At 41.4% G+C, this 19,694-nt stretch overlaps 2 protein-coding genes and 1 long non-coding RNA gene across 4 annotated transcripts; 1 reads left to right on the top strand and 2 right to left on the bottom strand.

Annotated features, from left to right (window-relative positions):
* Positions 1-889: 889 nt before the first annotated feature.
* On the bottom strand, positions 890-3,882 carry LOC122761914 (tumor necrosis factor ligand superfamily member 15-like). 2 transcript variants are annotated; one of them, XM_044017103.1, is made up of 5 exons: positions 3,502-3,882; positions 2,866-2,896; positions 2,700-2,759; positions 2,231-2,383; positions 890-2,128 (listed from the first exon to the last, which is right to left on the bottom strand). In XM_044017103.1, the coding sequence occupies exons 1-5, from the start codon at positions 3,661-3,663 to the stop codon at positions 1,953-1,955; spliced, it is 582 nt and encodes a 193-aa protein (XP_043873038.1). In that variant the 5' UTR covers positions 3,664-3,882; the 3' UTR covers positions 890-1,952. The 2 variants fall into 2 exon arrangements, with proteins under 2 accessions (XP_043873038.1, XP_043873036.1); XM_044017101.1 differs by having other exon boundaries at positions 890-2,383.
* A 2,018-nt stretch (positions 3,883-5,900) lies between these two features.
* On the bottom strand, positions 5,901-19,308 carry si:ch211-158d24.2 (multiple epidermal growth factor-like domains protein 9). Its single transcript, XM_044017092.1, has 6 exons — positions 18,612-19,308; positions 14,287-14,491; positions 11,403-11,542; positions 10,573-10,722; positions 8,751-9,020; positions 5,901-8,253 (listed from the first exon to the last, which is right to left on the bottom strand). The coding sequence occupies exons 1-6, from the start codon at positions 19,303-19,305 to the stop codon at positions 7,733-7,735; spliced, it is 1,980 nt and encodes a 659-aa protein (XP_043873027.1). The 5' UTR covers positions 19,306-19,308; the 3' UTR covers positions 5,901-7,732.
* LOC122761911 lies at positions 10,955-13,671 on the top strand. The gene is made up of 3 exons (XR_006358629.1): positions 10,955-11,082; positions 12,095-12,209; positions 13,598-13,671. It is a non-coding gene; the product is annotated as an uncharacterized LOC122761911 (long non-coding RNA).
* Positions 19,309-19,694: the final 386 nt, after the last annotated feature.

The following is a 19,694-nucleotide window of genomic DNA, read 5'->3' on the forward strand; positions in this document are numbered from 1 at the left end:
AAAAAGTCATACTATATAGTATGTCCTCCACAATAAGTCAAAAAGTCATATTATAGTATGTCGTCCAAAATGAGACAAATATATACATATATATATACATACAGATATATACACGCTCAGTGGTTAAGACCGGTACCCTGTGTGCGAAAGACATCATGGTCGCAATGATATATATATATTCATATACATCCATATATTTACATATATATGTACATATACATATATGTATGTATATGTACATATATATGTACATATATATGTACATATATATGTATATATATGCATATATATGCATATATATACATATTTATCTATACATTTACATATATATGTATATACATGTATATGTACATACTTTTAAGAGCAGGTAATAAAGGTGATCAGTCACAGTATTGTGGGTGTGTGTTGGGTTAAGCAAGGCTCAGAGACTCTGCGCTAACAGCCTATTACAAACTTTGTCTGTTTATTTGTCTCACTAATATGTGCAAATGATAATATGATCAGTTCTTTGGGCCATTAGTACTTGACTAATGGCCCAAAGAACTGATCATATTCTGATTATCATATACTGCTGAATGTAATTACCTAATTAATTGACCTTGTTTGTTATAATACTCCTACAATACTCCTGAGGGTTTAACTCCAGTAAATAAAGGTTAAATAAAAGTCCTGTGCTGTATACTTTCATCCACCATGCTTTTTAAATCACCTCATCTCATTTCCTAATGTTTTTCTTTTTTTGAAGATACAATAGGGGTCATTTTTGCTGTTGCTATTGATTAATAATTCATTTCAGCATAATGTAAATCAAGTACAATAGTACTAGTATAGTTTTACAATAAATGCAAGAGAAAACTTTCAGGGAAGACAGAATGACAGAATGCAACAATTCCACATCATTATAGACTTTAATAAGCTATAGATGAAACTCAACAAGAGGAAACAAACAATGGACTCAACAATGACGACAACAGCACTTTACAAAGACAATGATGCGCAGGGCACAGATAGTCCGACACATTTCCTTGAAAGCACGCACAGAGTTTTGATCTTGATTTATTGATATTTATTAAACAATAATCTCCAGTTGACTTTGCATAGAAACTAAAAGAAAAAACAATCCAAGCAACGTCATTATATATGAGACCAACAAAGGGGCGATCTAATACATTAAGATGCATTTAATTTGCTCTGTAGCCACAAAGCTGGAGCGTGACCTGGACACACCCCTTCACAGGTGAGACAGGAATCAATCACCAAAATACATACATCTTAGCCCCGAATCTAAATTAGGTTACTTTTTAATTACACTTAATTCCCAATAAAAAATAATAATAACAACAACAATAATAATAACAATAATAATAAATCATCATTTCCCCAAAAAATGTTGATGTTTATTACTGTGAACTAAAAGCACCAGGAGGTCAGGAAACAGAATTCTACAAAAACATCTCAGGATGCTGTGGCCTTCACTGCAGAAGTGCATGAGACACACTTTTGTCCTCAGGGATCAAACGAACAGTAACTGACATCAGGATGTTCAACAGAGCTGCTGATTGAACACTGATTAGCTTGATTAGAATTTGCAATGACTGGATTTGTGTAGGTTTGCAGTTGACAAAGATATGAAACGGAGAAGAATCTTCAGCGTATCATCAGCTTTAGAATGTTCCTGAGCTCTGACACACAGTGCACACAGCAAACCCAGCTACTGTGCAGGGCTCCACACTGACACTCATTTAAAGTTGTCTTTGACAGGCATGTGTTGGACTTCCATATTCCCCAGTGTCTGTGAGGCAACAGTGCTATATGTCCCTCAACTGAAGACACTTTATTCTTGTTTGCAATCATTTAAATACATATGTATGTATATGAAATGACAAAAAGGCAACACTTAAAAGGGGACACATTGAAAAATATTGTTAGTCTGTTTGGAGTGGAGGGGTCATTTAGATCTCGCTGTCAGGTAACTCAGTGACAAGTTCTGCACCAAAGAACACAAAGTTTTCATCGCTTATGATAAGTTCAGGGTAGGACGACTTCACGCGTAGTCTACTCTTCGCCTCCAGGTAAACGATGCCAGTCGTATGGAGGGATTTCTTCCATTGCGTCATGTTGCAATTCACTGTGTCGACAGATGACAGCAAATGTATGTCTTCATTGTAACTCTCCATGAGAGCAAACACAATGATTTTGAGCGGTAGCTCGCCGGAGCACTTGGTCTTACTCGCAAAGGTGATCTGCAGGAAGACTCTGTACATGCCTTTTCTGGGCACCACAAGGTCTCCATCAGAGTAATGGAAACCTCCAAGACAGCGGGCCATGCCCTGCTCATGCTCCCACAGAAGGTATTTGCCATTCGTGTTATTACAACAAGGAGCTGCCAGAGGATTGGAACAGGAAGAGAAGCAAAAATAGGTTATTAATGTACATACTGTATGTATTCATCACTAAAAGTTTACTAGTTTGTTCAGAATCATCTGACGTGATGACCTTCTCAGTCATCTTCAGTAGAAGCTCATGACACAATGCAGACATTCTCATTGTTACCACATTCTTACACAGACATCATTCAAAGATGTTGAAATGTTATCCCGTCTGTGATATGCATCACTTTTTACATTTATCTGATCCAGTCGTGTTTCTTTTAGCTAAATTTGTTTGAGGACCACAAAAAAACATATATAATGTGTTACCTCTTATTATGGCACAAGGCTTCATCACATCAGGAATCTGCTGTTGTTTGCTGCTGCTGCCTGTGTGTGTGTGTGTGTGTGGGGTACAACACAATGACGGATGAGTAACATCAACACAGCCTCTATTGTCTATTCACATTTCTTTAATCACTGTAAAGACACGTACCTGGTGAGAGTCTGACAGTGTCCTTTTCACCCTGGAAACAAACCAATGACAAACATTCAGAAAGAACTATTTCTTTTATTACAAACATGTAAATCCAGTATTATGCACATGATAAAATACACACACATGTTTTACCTTCTCTGTTTTCATTTCCAGTCCCATCATATGTATTTTATATATGAGGGAGCCATGTATATATGTAAATATATAAAGGTACAAATACTGTGATTTTATTTAGACACTCCACTGTGGAGACCAAAAACCCACGAAGACATTAATAAATAGATAAATGAATGAATAACTAAATACAATAATACATGCATAAATAAATAAAAGACTGAATATTCATTCATTCATTCATTCATCCCTGTATTCACTGTTATTCTCCGTCCTCCATATTTAAGATAAGCTATAAGAAAACTTAAGACTTAAAAATATCATTTGTTCATAATGACAATGTTCTGATAATAAAAGTTGGTGAATGGAAGCTGCGACATGAGCACGTGCACACTAAGTGGCGCAGATAAAAAACTCAGGTCTTCCTCATGCTGAGGCCAAACTCACTTTCTAATATCGTGAGGAGGAGGAGGGGGAGGAGGGGGAGGAAGAGCACGTGTACAGCAGTTACAGCGTTACCTGGTGACGGTCTCCTCTCTCCATGACAATGATCAGCAGCTGAAACGTCACAGCAGCAAAAATCAGCAGCAGCAGCAGCGCGAGCACCGTGAGAAAACAAGCCGTTCTGTGCAGGAAGGATTGTGTCCTCGCGAGCGCGGTCACTGAGTGTCTTCGCTCCATGTCGCTCCTCTTCACACTGAGGCTGGGATCCACTTCTATGCCTGAGTAACTTCCTCTTCACAGACGAGTGAGGAGGTTGGTCCTCCTCATTCCTCACTCCTCCGCACTTCTCATTTCATTCATTCATTCACTCACTCACACCCACGAAGTATAAAATGTAACGTTCAAAATAAGGTGGAGGCGGAGGGTCAGCTGATGCTGTGGTGATGTGTGTGTGTGTGTGTGTGTGTACACAGGATTTGCAGGAAGTGGATTAAGAAATCTCAACAGCGCATCTGAAGACAGAAGGTTTTACAGTCTCATAACCTAAGAGATGCATTACTTTCATGAATATGATATACGACTGATATGCAAATTAGATTAGATTTAATCTAACTGCAGTTTAATATAACATTATTTTTACACTCACACACACATTCATGTATATATATATATATATCATTTTAAAAACATCTACATTAAGACGTCACTTGATTGCATTTTCTTACTCGATTCGTGTTAATTCTCGACTGCGTTTGATTGTCTGGTTCAATCATCATCTGATCAAGAGGCGTTTTAAGGAGTTGATTTTGCTTCAACTCATGAAGGAAACACTTCATCCTTCACTTTTTCACAAACAATAGCTCTAAGATCTATACAGTAATACATGTATATGACAGTAAAAGTGTAAAAGAGGTCAAGTCTCTTTTAATTTGAACTATAAAACAGTACTTGAGTAAGTTTAAATGTCAGCATATTTAACATTACACATCTCGTTTTTGTGGCAAGAGACTTTTACCAGAAGCCAACAAAACCACTAAAGGACTTCATAAACACACTGCTGTATCATATTCTGTAACTCTTCAGTCTGGCCACTAGATGTCAGTATAGGTGGAACTCCTTTACTGTGGCTACTAACCACGGGCCTTAATACTGTCTTTGACTCCGCCTACTTTGGTGTTGTTATTTGGGAGAAAAGAAAACCAGTAAAACAATTTAAAACATAAATAAATAAATAAATAAATAAATACATGAACTATTTAATCCACAAATAATCCACAGTGTCCACAGTGTTCACGAGGATACAGTGATACAGATGAAATCCTCTGCTTATGTCTGAAGACACATGTTCCAATGATGAGTCAGAGCTTTTACTTCTCCCTGTTATTGTTTCACTCACAGTGATGCAACAAGGTCAAGTATTATAAAGCAGATGGTTGGCTCATTGGTGGGCGGGGCAGAGCGTGACTCATACGTCTGTCATCAGCCAGTGACAATATCTATGTTAGCTCTGTGTAACACAACACAGAGCATGGGCTACAAACACGGCCGGTAAACTTGCCTTTCGTTTCTCGGCGCGTGACTAACCTAACTCATCGACCACAGCTTTTGATAAATGTGAGCAAAAGCAGGTTTACAGTAAAGGTCCATGAATTAACATCATTTAATGTTGTTATAAGTCTGCAGTCTGCCACAAACTTTGACCTCGCTTTCTCCGGCCAGTTAATGATTCTGTTTATTTATTATGTTTAAAGATTGGATAGATTTTGGATGCTTTGCAGACATAAGTGGAAACCTTTCGATTCAATGTGACTTTGCTTCATTTGTCAAATTTAGATTTATAACATCTGTGTCGGGAAAATCCTCTCAAATCATCTACAATGAAGCACATCACATGTTCTGGGAGTCAGAAACAACGCCCTCATTGTAGTTTTTACACCTTCGTTGTGTATTAGTGAAGTCTTTGTTAAGAGATGCAGTAATAAAAGTTCAGTTAAATGCAGGGTTGGACATCCTGGTTTGAGCAGAGGCTACATTTGAGTCAAAGTGATGCCGAAAAACAACAAACGTGAACGTACCTGTCCAGTAGAACCAGAGCCACCATGGCGTCACTTCCACACCAGCGTTCAAACTCAGCACCGATGCTCACTGTGGTCTTGGGTCAACATCCGACACCTTTTCTGTGTGACGTTGCTGCAACGATCCAATGACTTCTACTTGTACTTAATATGATTGGATCACAACACAAGCAACACAGTAAAAAATGATCTTTCCTTTAAGTAATGCATTACAATGTTAGCTTTATAAACCATGAATACCTTCATTAACCTGAATAACACCATTAAATGGTTCGTTCAAACATTAGCAGTTAATATTAAATAATGTCCCCTTATTGTAAAAATGTGTTTATTGACGCGTCACAGAGGAGACACGGAGGGCTGCGCACACACACACACACACACACACACACACACACACACAGTTAAAGCCCACTTTTATTTCAGAGTAATATTTACAGTTCAGTTCATTTCTCTGCTGCAGGTTCATGGTGTTTTCTTGTCCCCGTGTTTGCATATATGGCAAAGTCCAGTGATATTAAGCAATAAAAAATACAAAAGAAGCTGTGGGCCGACAGCAGCAGCATCAAACCCCGACACTGAAAGGTTGAGACCTTGTTGAGTGACAGTGTATGCACGCACACACACACACACTTTACTAACTGTACATTAATAATGCTACTATTCACATTCATCTGTACAGTATTTATATTTACAGTGATCACATTAGGGAAAGAGCCAGTACCTGAGGAGACAATTCCATAATTAGCATTTACTTATTCATTGTGATTAAAAAAAAAAGCACATCATTCAATGAAAACCAAAATAAAACACACACACACACACAGGATCAGGCGTGAGGCTTTGATGCTGGAGCTTCATGTGTTAATGTGGAAGCTGATGCAACTTCACTGTAACTAATAATCATTTTTTACAGTACAGTCTGGTTTCACTCCAGAACAGTTTGTTGATTTCCTGTTTGTACGGTTTATATCCAAGACAACAGGGAATGAGTCACAGAGCCCAACCTCTGTCACGCACACATGCACACGCACACGCACACTCATAGTAAGGACACTATACAAATAATGCATTTCCTTATCATAACCTTAACCATCAAAATTAAACGCCTAACCCTGAAACCAAGCCTTAACCCTCAAGAAGCCCTTTGAAGGCGTGACAGGAAGTGAGGACCAGCCAAAGTGTCTTCACTTCCTATGGTTTGTAAGTGTTTTGGTCCTCTCAGAGATATCCATACAAGAACACACACACACACACACACACACAGCAGCAAAGAGCCGTCCAGATTACACAACAGATGTTGCGGCGCGTGAATGTTAATCCTCTCAGATGAACCAGGTGAGCCACACCCTTTAAGGGATTGTTCAGGTGATTGACGTGTGGTTGCAAGAATGAGTTGACTCTTTTTTCTTTTTTTTCAAACCACTCACTCTCCCACACCAAAGTCCATAGAGCACACAGTTGTTGATCTGTTGCTGCCTCATTAGTGACACTTTCAGATTGTACTAAGCTCCTCCTCCTGTGTCTGTGTCCATGCTCATCTCGTCTGTGGAGCTCGGTGTGAGAGTGAAACAAAGCAGTGAAAACAACATTTTATGAGGCGAGCCTTTAATTATTGTTGATTCTCATCACAATCAGCGCTGAACACAACCACACTCCAAAACCAGAACTATCCCTTTAACATAAAGGAAGCGATTAACAAAAGATGAGGTTGTTACCAGCAGCCTTCATCTTCCCCTTAGACTGTCTGTCTGTCTGTCTGTCACATACATGACAACACGCTGGCCATTCAACAGCACATGGAGATAAAACACGTCACACATGTGCAGCAATTCTCCTGAAAATTAAACGTTAACCAATAAATAAGAACAGAATAAAACTCAGTTAAATAACAATCATAGTCTCAGTGTTGGACCACTGCTCCACGTGATCCAGTCATAACTTAAAGAGTGTCCCACACTGCTGCTGCTGAAAGGATCACAACAGTGCCACCTGCAGGCAGAACCTAACCAGACACCTTTTTTTCTTTGGATCCTGTTCATTGATTCCACAAAAGAGTCGTATAAAAAAGCATCTGCTTCAGTTGTACGTCAGTTGAAATGTAGGCGAGCAGGTTAAGAACGAGCAGAGCTTTGGATTTGGTACTTTTTCCAGCAGCGTTTTGTCGTCATACATCAGTGTGTGTGTGTGTGTGTGTGTGTGTGTGTGTGCAGCTCCAGGGGACGATGAAACTAGACCTTGTAGCAGTTGTTCTGTGTGGTCAGAGCCAGTTGACCGTTGGGCGCCACCTCGTTGGCCTCATCCTCCAGCAGACCCGACACGTCGGCATTAGGGATGCTGTCGTGGTAGCTGCTGAAGCTGATGTTGTCCTCTTTCAGCTCGATGGTCCAGAAGGGGGCGTTGAGCTTGCGGTTCTGGTACTCTCTGTACGTATACACGCCACCCACGAAGCCCAGCAGCACCACCACCACCAGGATGATGACGGCCAGGATGATGATGTTGAACTGTGTCCAGGAGACTTGGGTCAGTGCCGTGGTGTTGTCTGTGGGGCTGCTCAGGCTGGTCAGCAGGACCTGGGCCGTGGACGCGGCCGCGCTGCTGCTGCTGCTGCTGCTGCTGCTGCTGCTGCTGCCACTGCTGCTGCCGCCGCTGGGCGTGGAGGCTGTGGAGGAGGTTAGTGAGGAGCTGGTGGTAGACAGGGAGGACACAGCGGAGGTGGTTGTACCTGCTGCTGTGGGAAGGATCCGGGGAGCTGAGGAGAAAGAAGACGATAAACATCAGTGAAAGAATGTAACTGTGCTGGTTAACACTAACATTGTGCCCATGAGCAGTGCAGAGACCAGAGGAGGAAAAACAGATTCAAATAAATCACAATAAAACTAGACTTAAAGGTCCAGTTTGGCAGAAATGAGTGTACAGTCACATGATTTCATGAATTATTGCTTTTCATTACAAAATGAGCCTTTAATATTTATATCAGGGTCAGCTCTGAGGAGGACGACAGCCCATAATGGACAAATGAATGCTGACGGTTAAGATGTGAACTGACTGAGAATCAGACTGAGACTGAACTGATGAGAGAGAATCGTGTACGATTAGAGACGGCGAGCGATCGGTCCTGCGCTGCAGCTGTTCTCCATCACTTCAGAGAACCTTCTCAATGTGGGCGGAGTCTGCAGCTTTATACGCGACACAAACTAGTGATATGATGATGATGTAATCAGTGCAGGAGGAGGAGTCAGTCTTTACCCAGACGTGTGCAGTTCTGTGCGCGGGCGTCGCCCGTGTATCCAGCAGCACACAGCTGGCACTGGTTTCCAGTCGTGCTGTTGATGCAGCGGAGGCAGTGACCAGTGTCGGGGTGACAGAGCTGGGCGGGGCCTCGCGGGTCTGCGTTACCACTGCAGTCACAGGGAACACAGGAGCCCGACGACCTGTAGAAGCCGGCGCTGCACTCGTTACACTGTGAGCCGCTGTACGCCGGAAGACACTGGTCACACACCTGAGAGCCACTGGAGTCTGGACGTGGAGACAGAGACACACGTGAGACGCCTGAACCACCTTTGTCAACCATGTGTTTTCAAACTATAATTCATTTAATATAAATACATTTGACTAAATAATAGAACGGCAACAGCCTTTAAACGACAGAATGCATTGTTTACACAGCCCTCATATACACACACACACACACACACACACGCACGCACGCACGCACACACGCGCGCACACACGCGCGCACACACAACCCCTGAGCTGCTGAGGTGATGTAATCAGGAGGAAGCACCAGCTGTGTTCACACACAGCGAGCAGAGACACTGGTCCAGATATTGACGTTCGTCACATTAGCACAGAGCATCTATGTGCACATAGAGTACACATTCAGTGAAGCCAGGAATTGAACCCACAACCTGCAACTATCAGACTTCAACATTCAAATTCTCTTACAAATGATAAAAGTACATTACATTTACATTTACATTACATTTCTCTCTAAATTGGCCCTAAATCAGGGTGTGACTCCGCCTATCAGGGTGTGACTCCGCCTATGGCCCTATGTCAGCTGAGATTGGCACAGCACCCCCGACCCTCCTGTGGAGGATAAAGTGTTAGAAGACAGACAGAAACTTTAGCAGCAGTGACACTCACACTTTTTGAAGTGCAGTATCGGTTTCAAATGCTAGAGGTCGCCATTGTGCCTATTTTACATACATTACCTGTAAATGAGAAGAGCTATGCAAGTGGAGAAGGACAAGTCAAGACAGGACAGACGAGGGTGTGGTGAGGACTTGTTGTGGCTCTTAAAACTTAAGTGACGTAACTTAAAAATAAATAAACGAGGAACAAGTCAACACAGGGAGGGAAGGAATCATTGTAGCTCAACCTGAGCGGAATTTGGAGATTGCTTGAATAAAAAGGAGTTGTAGAGGATGTGATGTAGCAGACACTGAGACACTGGGACATGCAGAAATATGCAGCGTTGTGCTGTGACAGAGCAGAGGCAGGCCACAACATGACGGCAACACTGTTTCCTCCTAACAGGACAACACAAGAGGGTGGAGATTCAACATGACTGTTGAACCAGGGTAAGGTTTAGAAACATGAGCCAGACTGTAGGTCAGAGACCTCAGAAGCAGCCTGGAGGTGAGAGAAGCACACGAAACACTCCAGTCTACAGTTGTGCATCATTCTGCACTAGAAACACACTCATCAGACACCTGTGTGCTGTGTTTTCAATGCATCAGCTTCAGTTTTCATCAACAGAACTGCTTTCATTTCAAAAAACACAGAAAACAAAGGCTTCAGTTTTATGATTACAAGTGAACCGAGGCACTGTACGTCACCCTCACACGACCAGGATACTTACTTATATATAATAATAATCTAAAAATAATATAAAAGCTCTGTAAGCTGATTTCATGACAACAGAACTTTTATTGATCCAAGGATTTCAATCAAATGGTGACAATGTGAACGATTCATTGTCCTTATCTCACATACACACTGTGTGTGTGTGTGTGTGTGTGCGTGTGCGTGTGTGTGTGTGTGTGTGTGTGCAGCAGGCACTGACCGGTGTGACAGGTGCTGGTGGAGGTGATGTTGGAGCAGGGACACGGGGAACAAGCCTCGGTCAGCGAGGCTCCAGCTCTGCGGTAGAAAGTGAGCTGACACTGGTCACAGTTTGATCCCTGCGTGTTTCCCTCACAGTTCAAACAAACTCCTGCACAAAAGAACAAAGGTCACATGATCAGCACAGATGACCTCACGGCTTTATCGTCAGCAGACACTAGAGCTGCTGCTCCACTTCAACTTAGTTTGAGAAGTTTCTGGTACTTTAGTAAATCCAAAAAGTTAAGTGATGGATCAAAAACACCTGTGAGCTGGAATCTGGTGAAGGATCTTTTGCCTGGTGTTTTCACTGAGTGTGTGTGTGTGTGTGTGTGTGTGTGTGTGTGTGGGTCACAGACACCTGCAGCCAGCAGCTATAGATTATCGGGCGTTTCCTCCAAACATTAAGCTGCAGCATGTCAACAAAGGAGTGGCTTATGTCAGTGACCTTCATCACAGCGGAACAGTGATGGTGAGAAATAACAGCTGTTCATCAATGAAGCTCATTTTCATTTTTCATAAATCTATTGATTATTTTCTTGATTCAAAAATTTATTTTTATGTCAAACAAAATAGTGAAAATGAGGTTTGTGATTTCTTTCAGAGTTTTCATTCTTTTTAAACAAATAGAACTGTCAGTGTATCTGTCTGTGTATCCGTCAGTGTATCTGTCAGTGTATCTGTCAGTGCATCCGTCAGTGTAGTGCACCCTTTCAAACTAAATGGAATGGGTAATGGTAAGTTGAGTAGCCTGTCGTCCTCAGTGGTGTTATCCATGCTGAGCAGACTCACCAGACTGTGGGTGGCAGGAGCTGGTGTGGTTGTGACACTGACAGGGTCGACAGCCAGTGTTGCTGAAGTGGAAGAAACCCGGATGACACTCGTCACACTTGGGACCGTACACTCCCGTCTTGCACACACATGTTCCTGAGCTGGAAGAGGCAGAAAAACACATTATCTTGCTGATTATCTCAGGAAGGACTCATTTATTAAGAATCTCTTTAGTGCTATATCTCTACAGCCTGTTCTGACAGGAAACTAAAGTTTTGGTTGTTTGTCAGTCACTCACTCTCCTGCACCAACGTCAACAGTGAAAATCTGCATTTTTAGCTTTGTTTGTTAAGTTTGTGTCACTTAGTTAAACCTAAATGAACTTAGTGATGGAGGCAGTAGTGCTGTGATGTAAAACCGCTGATTTTCTCTCTGGATTTCCTCAGGTTTTCACTGAACATGTGTCCGTCTGTCCGTCTGTCACATAACACAATAAAAAACAGAGTTTCAGCTGCACTGAGTGAGAGTTCAGTTACTTCAGAAATACAGAGGGAGATAAAAGTTATAATTTAAAGTCATTAACCAGGTTTACTGTATTATGTCACTGTGCAACAATATCATGTTAAAAAAGGGACAATGGGGGCAAATGGTATAAGAGGATAGTTTCTATGTTCTTGTTTTATTCGATATTTTCTGTTTCCTGCTATTTTCAGACTGAATGTTTCAGCACTTCCTGTATGACATCATCCAGACCAGGACCTATTTCCATACGTCGTTGATAAGTGCCAGGGTTTGACAGAGCCTTTGAGGCCGTTTCTCAATACTCAAGTAAGCAACGCTGCATGACGTGTATTTTATTGCTTTAAGGGCAGTTCAGTATAACTTAACGATCATTCCACCAGCTTTAAACGACAGTTTTAAAACTCCAAACCTCCTGAACAGTAAGAGTCAGAGTGTCTTTACGTGTAAAGAACACGTGTGAAAACTATTCGATGAGGATTCTAAATCAATTATAGTATTGCACCTTAATGATTTGTTTGAATCCACCCTTAAATACACAATTATATTGACTTCGTATTGACATCAGCCGTGTGTTTATGGTTGTGTTACAGATGTGTAAATATGTCGTTGCTTCTTCCCCATATTCATCGAAGATGATGTTTTTTCTACATGTCAGGATTTAATCCAGATTATTCTGGTCAGATTAGACTCTGTAGCGCTGGCTCTCATTCAGCCATCATAATCGATTCATAATCTTTTAAACGATCATTTTTAGGAGGATTCGTCAAACCTCCAGTGAAAACACAACACAAGATGTTTCTTTACTTATTGTGATCTTATTTTACAAAATGTTTCAACTATTCCTTTAACACACTCTCACTGACTGAGAGATGGAATCAGAGGCTGTGAGACGGGTGAGACGGGTGAGACGGGTGACAAAAACCAAGAAGCTTCTCGTTGCCAGTGCGCCGCCTCAGTGCAGTGACACATGTGAAACATCTGCATCTAAAATCAATATTTCATGACAGACAGCGGCGCCTCCCGCATCACTGTGAATGAAGCCCTCGGGATGTGACCTAAATACAGAGGAACTGTAACAACAGCACTGCACATGCACGTCGGCAACAAACTGCAGGCTGGACATTTTTGGGCTTTTTTTATGTGAAAATGCAGAATTTGACACTTTCAGTGAAATATGAAGCCGTTTGAAGTCCCTGTAACGTGACGTCACCTTTGTCAAATCTGAAAGATTAAAAGAGTCTAAAAAGAGTTTAAAACGAAGGTTTCAAATCCTGTAAAATTCACCAAAGACTGAGCACTCGGCTGTAAAGTCCAGTCCACTGGTCTATTTAAGGATCAAGAAAGGATCAAATATTTACTTTGTACACATTTCTAATTGGTTTGAATATATTTGAGATACTGCTCACCATCCCCGACATGAAAACACAGTCGGACACAGAGTCGTCTCATATTTCAACAAAAAACAGAGTTTGTTTTAGTCAAAGAACTAAATGTCATGCTATTCACGTAGCTAATGTGGCTGACACACCCACATCAATGTTTCAACTGTGACGTGGGGAAATAACTGCACCTTATCAGATTCAGATGATAATTCAGATGATAATCTTTGTCTTTGTTAAATAAGACGAGTGTAAGATAGAGAAGAACTCGTGTCCTGACCTCATTCCTCTCCTGTCCTCAACACATGCTGTCAGTCAGCTCTTATCACACATCAGCATCAGCTGCATCACAGGCGTGTTCTGACAGAAGCTGCTGCACAACAGTGAAGTCCAGCTCGCCATGATCACGTCATAAGCACCAGCTAACGTCACAGCAGCGAGACACAGCGCAGTGAGACACAGCGCAGCGAGACACAGCGCAGCGAGACCAAGAACACAGAAGAAGAATGGGATAAGTAAACAAAGGGCAACAATGTTCTGTCTGCACCTTCACTTCCTGTTTCTATCAAAGAACAAAGTCTGTTTCATTCTATAATAATAGAATAATAATTATAATAATAATAAATATATATATATATATAATAATAATAATAAAAAAGAATAGAATAATAATTCAATTCTCCTTCTGTTCTGTGCAGTGGGTTTATCAACAGAGCAGCTGAATGACTGTAGAGCTGGAGAAGGAACAGGAAGCTACAGATTTCACCGTTTGCTCCAATGTTTACATAAAAACATTGTACATTAGAGCGGCAACTACAGATTATTTTCATAATCCATGAATCTGTCGATTCATCGAGTAATCATCACACACCAGATGATTCAGTTTGAATGATTTCTTTGTTAAGTAAAGAAAACAACCAGAGCTCAGTTCAAGTGTTCATGTGTTCATGTGTTCATGTGTTCATGTGTTCATGGGTTCATGGGTTCATGTGTTCATGCCTGACCTGTCACAGAGAGGGTTGATGGCACCGAAGGAGTCGCAGCTGCAGGGCAGGCAGCCGCTGGTGCCGTTGGTGAAGAAGCCGTCCTCACACTCCTCACACTGCAGGCCCGTGTACCCGGACACACACCGGCACTGACCCGAGCTCTGGTCGCACTCGTCAGGGTCCAGAATCCCTTCAGCGCCGCTGGTGCAGTTACACGAGCTCTCTGAAGACGAGACCAGACCACGGGGTGAAAACAGTGTCTGACGTTTATTCTACAACAACCGCGCAGACACATTTACGCCTCGTCTGAGCTGCACAACATAAACAAACACAAGAGATTGAGCAACAGCAGAGAATAAGAACGAGATTAAGCGTCATGAATTATAATGAATGACAGTACTGTGTAACTTCTTTTAATGAACAGTCAAATAAAAGTTTCAATAAAGAAAAATACAGTTTTATTGACTGAGCAACATTTTTAATATTTATATATTAAAAAATTGAAGACAGAACAGTTGGCTGATATTTTAATAATAACATTAAATAACGTGATAAATAATAAAAAATAATGTGATTATTTAAAATGTCATTTTTGCCTGGTTTTAATGAGAGTGTGACGAGGCTGCACACACAGCGTTAAATTCACAGACGCTACGTGAAGAACATCTTTGCTGCTTTATCTCACAGTAAAGTTACGTTTGTAATTCTCTCCGGAGACAATCTGTTGGGTTTGTTTGTGTCACTGAGGTCAGATTACAAAGATTACAGGAGATTACAAACACCAGTCGCAAAATAACACACATGCATTTTGTCATGGACGCAGCGGTGGACCAATGATGTGACTGTATTATGTTAATTATCAGTTCATCTGTGTGTCAGAGTGTTGAACTGTCCCTTTAAGAAAGTACAGGCGTGAGGACAGAGAGCACATCTATTATTAATGTGATCTCAGGTGAGGCGTGGAGTGACTGTTGATCTCCAGTCTGTGTCAGCGGTTTACACCAAGACAACGAGCAGACAACAGCCAACGCACACACGCACACGACAACCGAGTTCATGTTCTGACAGCACACTCACACTCACACTCACACTCACTCTGCTCTTCCACTGTGGCTTCACACTTTTATATAACTAAGAAGAACTAAGGCCTGTTTTTATGCAAGTGTGTGAGTGTACGATCAGACAGTGACACACACACACGCACACACACACACCCGGGGCGACAGAAGACGTATAACTGAACGCTCTCATGTTATACGTTAATACATTTAACTTCATAGGCAGGATGTTTTTATTTCATCGTTACATAATCAGGGTTCACCTCACACTATTTCACATATCAGCCTCTTACAGCTGTGCTAAATCAAAAGTCTTCTTTCACTTTTCTAAATAACATTAAACAGTTGGCGAGTGGTGACACAGCTGACTGCACATGCTCACACTAACGCACACTAACACACACTAACACACACTAACGCACACTAACACAATCATTCCAGTCCAGTTAGCAGCTCCCTCTTGTTTTGGTCAAAACAGACAATGAAGCCGAGGCTAAACAGACGCTGTGACACAACACATCACTCACACAACACAAGGCCAGAGAAAACATCTTGGGCTAGCCATTGTTAGCAATAGCACACATACACACATATGCAGCAACATGTCCTCTGTGCGCCGCCATAGCAACAAAAAAGTCTTTCAATGCCAAGCGTAAAGAATAGTTTTTATCAGGTGCAGCCGTCCTGGAATCCCATGTTGAGGTCGCAGCAGGAATACAGCAGTTTTAATCTGAATACATGAAACATGGAGCATTTATTCCAGTGTATGGTATAATCTGAGATGTTGGAGTATGCATTGATGGTTGTGACGGAGCTGGAGAAGCAGGATGACGCTTCATGATGTCACTGACTCTCTACAGATGTAATTAACAGCAATAAATGAAGGGATTCTTTTAGCTCCAGTCATGAACACAACACAAGTCTGATCATTAGTTTTAGTATCAATTGACTGGTTTCCCATTTTTCCCATTTATTATTTGGGCTGATGTCAATAAACAGAGAAATGTTGTTCATGCTGATCGCACACATACAAACGTCCAAGTGTGAGTTTTCTGATGTATATTGTGATTTAATAGTGTTCTATGGCAGAGCCTTTGTAGCATCATTGTGGCTACATGCTAACATCACAGAAGGTGACTTGCATGTGATTACTTATTGTTTTATAAGCTTGTTAAACTGTTTATTTCTTTTTATAAATCCTTAGATCCAAGGATTCGTTGTTCCATCCAATAATGATAAAGATATCCTGCTGTATGAGTGTTATCACGTGACCACCCATTAAAATGTTACTGTTGAGAATGTAATGCTTATGCATAATCAAAGAGAACAAGCGTGACTACTGCCCCCAGCACTTCCTGTAGTGCATTGCAGTTAATGAATGGCGCTGTTTTAATGCTGAGTCATCGTAGCAGCCCCAGAAAACCACTGATCATACAGCTCTGTCATCACTTCTCACAAACACCTGCACATTCATGGTTCTGCTGTAAATCAACAGTAAAATTCATTCAAAATCTTTAAATTTGTCAAATATTTTCTCAATCACGTCATAAAAATGTCAGAAAACAGTGAAAAATGTTGATTAGTTTTGTCAAACCTCAGACTGATGACCAGCAAAAAATAACAATGTAATGTGTAATAATCATACACTAATTTAGCGTACAATACTTCACATCAACATATTAGGCCATACTATTTAATATTTTGATAATATCTCCTGTGGTAATGTTCCATCTTTTTTAAAATGAAATGAAACTTGACAAAAACAAATGATATTTGTCAGAAAAGGTCTGACATTTTATCATTTCTTTTTATAACTGAGCTCTCTCAGTAACAACATCATCACCAACGTTAAAACACAGCTGTGGACTTTTCACAGTGACTTTAATTATTATTATTATTATTATTATTATCATTATTATTTAATGACTTGACTTTAAAAAATTGTATTGCAACAATACGTTAGAAAACTCCAGGAGATATTTTACTAAAATCGTTCAGCCCTAGTTATTTAGTCATTGGGAAATAACTGATTCATCGCCACAATCATGCTTAATCATGTATTGATGTATTGTTCATTAGGGCTGGACACACACATTTTATGTATGTACATATATATATATATATACATATACACATACACACAAGATATGGTATTAGATTTGAATACTGTCTTATGGTGATAAAGTATCTGTGATGAATTACATTGTTAAAAGGTCACTTAATAATAAGCAGAATTTGATGATATTTTTGGTCAATTTCCTTGTTTCTAACACACATAATGTTAAAAAGCCAAAGAAATAAAGCCGGTATTATCTAATCATAAACGTTACTATAAGTGTATTTAAGCTTTTCATGAGTCCAGAGAAACAACCTGTGAGCAGCTTTATATCCACATATATCTCCTGTATCGGAATATAGCAGGGAAATATCCAGACTTACACAAATATGAATTTTAATATTGATTACATAAAATACAAATATGTATATAAAAATAAAGGATCCCATACCACCCAGCCCTATTCAAATTCATCACACACACACACACACACAGATTACAGATGTGTGCTGGAAAACAACATGTCCACATGTGGATACTGGGAACACTGGGAGGAATATGTGCACAGTATGAAGAGGAGGAGCTCCTTGCTCATTCATGGCACTGCCTGTCTGTCTGTCTGTCTGTCTGTCTGCCTGCCTTGGATGCAAACAAACAATGGAGAATCAGATAATTAAAGATGTTCGTGGATTCCTCTCTGTGCGCGTGTCAGTGGACTAAACATGGCTGACCTCAGTCTGCGCACACACACACACACACACACACACACAGCATCATCATCATGGCTCTGATGTGTGGATGCTATGGCAACTGAGGGATTGGATAAATTCCCTGAACAACAACAGGGATCAACCCGCCCCGCCCCCCTCCAGCCTTCCATATGTGACACACATCCATGTACACACACACACACACATACATGGCGTTATATAGCATAAATAAAAGAACATAATGTATATAATGAACATTGTAAGGCTTGTGTTAGACAGAGGTGAACAGCGCTAACACTGCTGCTGCTGCTGCTGCACCACCACCACCACCACCACCATCATCATCATCATCATCATCATCATCATCATCCATTGTTGTAAATAATGTGGTTAATGCGTCAAAGCCTCAGCCTGTGTCACACATTCAAACATTACCAACATTCAAACACACCTCGTGCGTGATCATTTCAACTGTATTTATTTATCGACGAATGAACGAATGAAGAGTCACTCACTCACCTTGACTGTTCTCCGGGTCTCCTGTGTGATCCGCAGCCCAGGCATCGTTGACTGAGCGCTGGGAAACCACGGACACCACACTCTGCAACCTTTTCTCCGGAGCGAACACCGACGTCTGCGCGTCCGTGGACCGTTTACGAGCTGCGGATAATCTGGAAATGGCCGCTGAGGTTAATCCAGAGTGAGGCTGGAGGATGCTCGGCCCGGGCGACGCTGCTGCGAGGCCGGCGACAGGCCCGACACCCGGCGGCCTGTTCCCGGGCAGAGCAGGAGGAGGCATGTCGGTGAGGAAGGTGTCCCAGGTGTCGGCGGCTGAGCCGGGCTTCCTGCTGATGGGCGACGCATCGTCACGGCCGACGCGAGGCGCAGCTTCGGAGAATCCAGTGTCTACATAGAAAAGAAGAGTGAGCAGCGCAGATATGAACATCATGGGCGAGGTGAAGCTCATGTCCGCCCTCAGCTCTCCATGTACGCCGCAGCGCTGGTCTCTGTCAGACCGTCTCTCCCTGAATGACTGCGCGGCTCCACCATGGATGTGCGTGCGTGCGTGCGTGCGTGCGCGTGTGTGTGTGTGTGTGTGAAGCTCAGTCGTCAACTCTTCACCTGCTCTGCAACCGAACGTCAGTTTACACGTGACTGACGCGTGCTTCAGCCAATAGGACACCAGCACTAATGTGGATCGGCGCTCGCTCATTGGCTGCTGAGTCAGATGCGGTAACGCCCATATACATGGTGACGCCCCCTCATGGACAAACAATACGCTGTAAATCATAAAAAAAAAACGTGTAAAAACGTGTCGCTCTTGTGAAGAAAAATACAACACGCATTCATTCATTCATTCATCCATCCATTCACTAAAACAACTAACAACAACTGTACAGCACAGTTATACAAACATGTTTACAAATATACACCTGTTTTTATTGACGGTGAATTTCACTCGTTACAGCAAAGTGACAAAATATTAACAGAATAAACAATAACGTGTGACACATGTTCAACATTCTAATCGAAAAAGAATAATAAATACAATAGAACATGGAGAATATACATTAGATTACGTTATACGAGACCATCTTTAAA

Source organism: Solea senegalensis, unplaced genomic scaffold (assembly GCF_019176455.1).
Source record: "Solea senegalensis isolate Sse05_10M unplaced genomic scaffold, IFAPA_SoseM_1 scf7180000015071, whole genome shotgun sequence".
Taxonomy (NCBI): Eukaryota; Metazoa; Chordata; class Actinopteri; order Pleuronectiformes; family Soleidae; genus Solea; species Solea senegalensis.

Bases quoted from the DNA above. Each gene is read 5' to 3' on its own strand.
- LOC122761914 (XM_044017101.1), bottom strand. From the start codon at position 3,663: ATGGAGCGAAGACACTCAGTGACCGCGCTCGCGAGGACACAATCCTTC. The intron at 2,897-3,501 runs GTAACGCTGTAA...GTTTGTTTCCAG, and splicing joins AGAGAGGAGACCGTCACCAG to GGTGAAAAGGACACTGTCAG. The intron at 2,384-2,699 runs GTAACACATTAT...ATCCTCTGGCAG, and splicing joins GCCTTGTGCCATAATAAGAG to CTCCTTGTTGTAATAACACG.
- si:ch211-158d24.2 (XM_044017092.1), bottom strand. From the start codon at position 19,305: ATGAGCGAGCGCCGATCCACATTAGTGCTGGTGTCCTATTGGCTGAAG. The intron at 10,723-11,402 runs GTGAGTCTGCTC...TCTTTTGTGCAG, and splicing joins CTCCTGCCACCCACAGTCTG to GAGTTTGTTTGAACTGTGAG. The intron at 8,254-8,750 runs GTAAAGACTGAC...CTTTCTCCTCAG, and splicing joins ACAGAACTGCACACGTCTGG to CTCCCCGGATCCTTCCCACA.